Source organism: Nanorana parkeri, unplaced genomic scaffold (genome assembly GCF_000935625.1).
Source record: "Nanorana parkeri isolate BGI_ZX_2015 unplaced genomic scaffold, ASM93562v1 scaffold2761, whole genome shotgun sequence".
Lineage (NCBI taxonomy): Eukaryota > Metazoa > Chordata > Amphibia > Anura > Dicroglossidae > Nanorana > Nanorana parkeri.
This window is the reverse complement of record NW_017309029.1, coordinates 71,768-78,499: the sequence shown is the minus strand read 5'-3', so window position 1 is coordinate 78,499 and position 6,732 is coordinate 71,768. Positions and strand designations below refer to the sequence as shown.

Here is a 6,732-nt window from a genome sequence, read left to right as displayed (position 1 = left end):
CCAACAGTTGGACGCCGATGGTTCGTTTAACCCTCGCTTAAGAAGCCAGTGTGCGTGCGCCAGGGGGAGGAGCCAATGTCCGTCGTGCGCGTGCTCCGGAGGGAGCCGAGGACGCTCGTACTGCGCGTGCTCCGGAGGGAGCCGAGGACGCTCGTACTGCGCGTGCTCCGGAGGGAGCCGAGGACGCTCGTACTGCGCGTGCGCCAGAGGGAGCCGAGGACGCTCGTACTGCGCGTGCGCCAGAGGGAGCCGCCGAGATCCGACGTGCGCGGCCACGGATCGCGGCCCCGAGACGGAACCGAGTGAGTCCCTTACAACAAGACAGAACTCTACTCGCTTTGTTTGCCGCAGCCTAGCATTGCGTGCTGCTATTCAATCTGGGGTCTACTCTGACCCCCAAAGCCTTTTCCATTTCTGACTTCCCTAGTGGAGTTCCCATTTATGTGTATCCCGCTTGCCTATTTTTAACCCCAAAAGTGCATTAATTTACATTTATCAACATTAAACCTCATCTGTCATATAGATGCCCCTCCTCCTATTTTATCCAGGTCCTCCTATAATGTTGTAGTGTCTAAGCCTGGGTCTATCACCCCCACAATTTTAGTATTATCAGTGTTGCTTCCTGGTTCTTCAAGTTGGCCCTCTGCAGCTTTTCCTTTTTAAAGTGGAAGAGAAAGCAAACGGCTAAATTTACGTGTTTCAGGGTGAACTTAACCGTCTATCCAACCAGTGGTTAAATTTGGACAGCACAGCCAGCGTCTGACCTCAATTTCATCACTGCAATGATTGCAATACAGATTGGTCTTGGCTCCCTGACCTTGACAGATAGTGAAGGAGAAGCAACTCAAAAGATTTTTTGTCCCACAGTTAAAATTTCATGGGGTTAAATGTATTTATTTTGTCCAGACATTTTCGTTCCAACAAATGTTTACAGGGGTGTATTGGTCTGCAAAGCACATTGTTACCTGTTCTGGGATATTTAATTTTACTTTTTTTCTTTCTGTTCTGTTCCTAGACATGAAGGAGCCTCAACTGGACCTCGAGTGATCTGACCGTTTTCAGGAATATTCGTCTGTGACCTCCAGCCGCCATCATGTACACCTTCTTGCCGGAAAACATCACGGCGGTCAAACAGAAGGTTCCAAAGGAGCAGAAGCCTCTAATCTGTGCTGTATTACTGGGCACTCTACTGGTCATCTGCGCAATAGTGTCCTGGTGCTATTACTCCATCTCTCTCCGGAAGGCCGATCGGCTGAAGACGGAGCTGCTGTATCTAAAGAAAGATGGCTTCATCATACACAACCACCAGGGGAAGGTGGTTTTCAGAATGGCCTTCCAGACTGGAGTCCTGGATTTAGATTCCTGCACAAAAGAGGGAGCCATTCTGTCCTGTACTAGGTCAGAGAAGGGACCCCTCAAATTCTTTGTTCAGACGGTCATCAAGGATAAAGAGACCGTGATGTGTTACCGGGTGCGCTGGGAGGAATTTGTTGCCGACACAGCGGTCCAGCACACCATGTATTGGGATGACGCCTACTGGTACGGAGGTGCGGAGATGCGTACGCAAAACTGGCCAATTAAATTATCCGGATACCAGGAACCCAAACCATTTATTACCGGCGATGTTTATTCCTTTAAAGACGGCTTTGGTGGAATCTTGGAAAGTTACTGGCTGTCATCCAACGCGACAGCCATTAAAATCAATGCTTCCGTCCCTTTCCACCTTGGTTGGAACAGTACAGAGAAGGTTTTCTTTTTTGAAGCAAGGTATACCAATTCCCCGTACAAGCCTCCCCCGGGAAAGCCGCCATTCCCGGAACTCAGCTACCGTGTGTGCGTGGGGTCAGATGCCACCTCTATTCACAAGTACATGGTGAGGAGGTACTTCAATAAGCCCAGTCGGATACCTTCAGAAAGTGCCTTCAAGTATCCGATATGGTCAACATGGGCGCTCTATAAAACTAGCATCAATCAGGAGAAGCTGCTTAACTTCACAGAGAGCATTAAGAAATACAATTTTAATTACAGCCACATAGAGATCGATGATATGTACTCCACTCATTATGGTGATTTTGACTTTGATCCGGTGAAGTTTCCAAATGCAACGGCTATGTTTAAAAAGCTAAAGGAAGATGGCTTCAAAGTGACCCTTTGGATTCATCCCTTCATCAACTATAACGCCACCAACTTTGGAGTTGCCATAGAGAAAGGACTGTTGGTGAAAGAGCCCACTGGTCAGTTGCCGGCCATGGTTCAGTGGTGGAATGGGATTGGAGGTATACTTGACTTTACAAACCCCAGCACAAGGGAATGGTTCCAGAACAACCTCAGACAGCTGAGAACGAAATATGGAATTTCGTCTTTTAAGTTTGACGCCGGGGAAACCAGCTATCTCCCAAAGCAGTTCAGCACCTTCGAACCTTTGACAGATCCCAACATGTTCAGCAGGCGGTACACCGAGATGGCTGACCAGTTTTATGACCTTGCTGAGCTCAGAGTTGGTTATCAGTCTCAAAACATATCGTGTTTCTTCCGGATCATTGACCGAGATTCTGTATGGGGGTACGAGCTCGGTTTAAAGTCTCTCATACCTACAGTCCTCACCATCAGTATGCTTGGATATCCTTTCATCCTTCCGGATATGATTGGTGGAAATGCCTCCGGCAATTTTACAAAGGATATGAAAGAGCTTTATATCCGCTGGTTGGAGTTGTCGGCGTTCATGCCCTCAATGCAGTTCTCCGTGCCTCCGTGGCTCTTTGATAAGGAAGTGATTGAAATTGCTCAGAAGTTCACCAAGCTCCACGAATCTCTGGTGGCCCCTCTTTTACTGGAGCTTGCTGGGGAAGTCACCGACACTGGTGACCCCATCATACGGCCCATCTGGTGGATTGCTCCAAATGACGAAGCTGCCCACAAAATCGATTCCCAGTTTCTGATTGGAGACACCTTAATGGTGGCTCCTGTCCTGGAGCCAGGAAAGCAGGAACGCGACGTCTACCTTCCCTTCGGCAAGTGGCGTAGTTACAAAGGGGAGCTCTATCAAAGGACACCCATACTTCTGACGGATTATCCTGTCGACTTGGATGAAGTGGCCTATTTCACTTGGGTGTCTTAAATAAAATGCTAAGTAATCAGAGGTAATGCTAACAACAACTAACAACAACAAAAAACGCAGCATCTCATTCAGCCATAGCACCAGCATATCATTGTACAAGCAATTGGGTATCTATGTGATATTGAAAGACTTTCCCTCAATGAATGTTATCAGGCCATGATGTCACCATGCCCATGCGTCTTCCCAAGTTACCATTATAGTGAAGGAAACAAGACTGTGATAAAGGAACAAGGTTACAATTTCCTTCAGACATCAGAAACTAAATTCAAGCATTGTGCTCAATTGTGCACCATTCTGGTCCGTTAGGCCCATTCGATAAAAGGGTTAAAGTCCAGCGTTCTCGTGCTTGCCGTAGATTGATCATTACGCACTTTATCTGTCCTGCCAAGTTCAGGAAATGCTTCGGGCAGAACTGATGGGGAAAAAGGGAATCTATTTTTATATATAAGCTGTTTTGTTTTTTTTAGTTATTCTTGATGCTGGTGCTGACCGGTTGCCCCTACAGAGGAGGTACCGTACTACTTCATGATGATCCAGCGGTTCTGCTGGCCTTTTAGCAGCCAAGAAAACCTAGAACTATACAGGGAACTTCATCACCTTTTGCTACTTTTTCATCTCCTCAGACTTAGGAAATGTAAAAATGATTTGTGTATTCTGTTGCAGTTTTTGTTCACCACTAATGCCGAGACATAACAGAACTCTGTGCGGGAGGTCACTCTTTGGGTATGCGGCCATAATTGGACCCGGAGCTAGACCGGAGATTGGTTTCGGCTCGTGTTTGGGAAAATTATGTTGAGTGCTTTAGACTTTCATTAGTGTAGGAGATGGCTCCTAATTAACATGAGTCCTAAAGAAGGAATTGTTCCGATGTGTATTTTTGATTTCCGTCCACATGGTTTAGATGGTTTGGTTGTGATGCTTTAACTTTATTTTATCTCTAAAACATAAACTGACCTGAAGCGACCAGCAGCTTCAATGTTCTAAATCAGTGGTTCTCAACCTGTGTAACCTCAGGACCCACATTTGTCCTCGGTCATTAAAGGAGAACTATGAGGCGAGTGCTTTTCACTCACCTCATAGTTCTAGCCGACCTGTGACAATGAGACTGTCACAGGTCGGCTCAGTAGATCGGTAGGGGAGCGGACATATACTGGCGTTCGCTCACCTCTCGATCCTGTCACGGCTCTCTGACGTGACAGGGGAGGGGCTGGATTCCCCCCTCCCCGATCCATCAGCGCTGACGGGCGGAATGGACAGGGGAGGAGGCGGGTACAGCTGGCTCTGCCTCTAGATAGGCAGAGCCAGCTGTCAGTCACGCAGCTGGGCGGATCCCGGCATAATTGTCGGGATCCGCTGCGGCGTCTCAATATACCGCGAGCTACAGCTCCCGATATACTGGGCCTAGGGTGACGGGAGGACGCTAGTTTGTGTCCTCCCGTTACCCTAAGGAGAACTATGGGGAAAAGCCCTAACCCCATAGTTCTCCTTTTAAGTCGCGACCTAAGTTGCACTGCAATGGAATGCATGGCAGTGTGGGCTGCTGTGCTGTGACGGAGCTCCATCCATATGTGCGTTGCTTGTACAGCTCCCATGCACGTCTTGTAGAGGTGTTGGGAGCCAGAATGTGATGTCACTCCAGTCCAGGCACCTCTACAGGACATGCGAGGGAGCTATTGGCATTGCAAATATGGATGGAGCTCCCTCGCGGCCCTAGCCCCAGCCCACCTCAAGTTGGCACTCTGTGCCGGGCAGCATATTTTGAATGGCTGCTCAGTGTGAGAATGGACAGCGCTGCGCTAGGGGGAGGCTGAGGGGCCCCTCACCTAGAAAAGTGGAAGGCATGCGGCGACCCAATGAACAGGGGCTCACGACCCACTTTTGGGTAACGACCCACCAGTTGAGAACCAAGGCTCTAAATGATCCCAGGACATTTGACAGATGTAATCCATAAATATGTAGACCCAGGAGCTGGAACTAAGAAATGTCCACCCACCTACTTGGGGTTTTTTTTTAAATTGTTTTTAACATGGCCATATATTGGTGTCGGGAGGCTGGTTTTGGGTGCCTTACATTATTATATTTTGTTGTTTCTGTTCCAGTTGCTTAAAGTACAACTGCATTTTCATTTTAAATTGGCTAAATACCCTTCAGGTGTTCCAAGAGGTCTATTTATCAATGTTTTTATCCATTATTCACACAGCTTTCACCCAAGATTCAATTGGATGGAAAATGTGTGTCTCCTGGGAGCAAATAGACCCCAAAGTCTATCAGTTCATTTAGTTTAGAAAGCAGCCACAGCCTGAGTAGAAGAGTCCAGCCAGGATGCTGCAGAGAAGATCCCCCTGGTCTCTGTGCAGAGGCAGTGGTCTCCCTGCAGAGGTTCAACACTCCTTTGCTGAGTCAGACCCAGTGGCGTAACAATCGCCATAGCGACCCAGGCGTCTGCTATGGGGCCCGGGCAGGACACCCCCCATCCCTGATGCCGTGCGGGCCGCCTGGGTCGCTATGGCTTCGAACGCGCCGCTGTTTAGATCACTGTCAGTGATGTGTCTATGGTGGGCTGTGCAGGGTCACCCTCAGGTGAGCTGTGTGGGATCTCAAGTGGGCTCTTCAAGGGGTCTAACTAGAAATCACAGGGCCCCATACAAAATTTTGCTATGGGGCCCTGTGATTTCTAGTTACGCCCCTGGTCAGACCTATAGCTACTTTATCAGCGGGGATCATGAGCTTTGCTGATATTAGAACACAAGCTCTGACTTAGTAGGGGATGTGTTGGAACTCTGCCGAGAGACCACTGCTTCCACATGGAGAGCAACAGGGTTATCCACAAAAAGGTGAAGGGCTTGGAGAAGGCCGGAGAGGTGAACAATCTAGGCCAAAGTATCTGATTTGGAAAAAAAATCTCCAATTCAGCTCTCTTTCCAGGTCAGCTATGTTGTCCTAGATCAGTGGTTCTCAATCTGTGGGTCGGGGGGGTCCCCACATGCCTTGTGCTGCTCTAGGTAAGAGGTTCCTCAGCCTCCTCCTAGCGCAGCAGTGTCAGTTCTCCTAGATGGTGGCCAGAGAGGATCAGAGAGAGGGGAGCGGGCAGAAGTGAGGGGAGGTGAGTGCTTGATCACCACAGAGCCCTCCCTGGACACCTACAGAGAGTCCCACTAGCCACCCGAGAGCCGCATAGCCTCCCGAGAGCCCACACAGATACTAGTATTGGTGCATCCCTAAATTTTACGGTTGGGGTCACCACAACTTGGCTAATGTTACCAAGGGGTCCCGGCCCTAGAAAGGTTGAGAACCACTGTCCTAGATTGTTCCCTTCTCCTGTCTTCCCCAAACTCTTCACCCTTCTGTGAATAACCCTGCAAGTGTCCATCTCTGCAGCACGCTATCCGGTGGCCGGCTTTTCTACTGCCGTGGCTGCTTTTTTCTTTTGATGCCTTTTTGAAATTGTATTTTTTGCTGATTTAAACTGAAGGTTCAGTTGGCCGCTATGGATGCTAAACATATGTATAGGGGTGAACAGACTGGTGATTTATTTTTGGGTGTGTGCTCTTCCAGGGGTCAGTTAGGTGCGAGAGGAGCCGTGATCCCACATGGGAGTTTGTTCTCGTAACAGT

The 6,732-nt window shown here is 48.7% G+C and overlaps 1 protein-coding gene across 1 annotated transcript; it reads left to right on the top strand.

Annotated features, from left to right (window-relative positions):
- The first annotated feature begins 1,035 nt into the window (after positions 1-1,035).
- Positions 1,036-3,153, top strand: KIAA1161 (KIAA1161 ortholog). The gene has a single exon (XM_018574141.1). The coding sequence runs from the start codon at positions 1,094-1,096 to the stop codon at positions 3,116-3,118; it is 2,025 nt and encodes a 674-aa protein (XP_018429643.1). The 5' UTR covers positions 1,036-1,093; the 3' UTR covers positions 3,119-3,153.
- Positions 3,154-6,732: the final 3,579 nt, after the last annotated feature.

Coding starts and splice junctions, on each gene's coding strand:
- KIAA1161 (XM_018574141.1), top strand. CDS start 1,094: ATGTACACCTTCTTGCCGGAAAACATCACGGCGGTCAAACAGAAGGTT.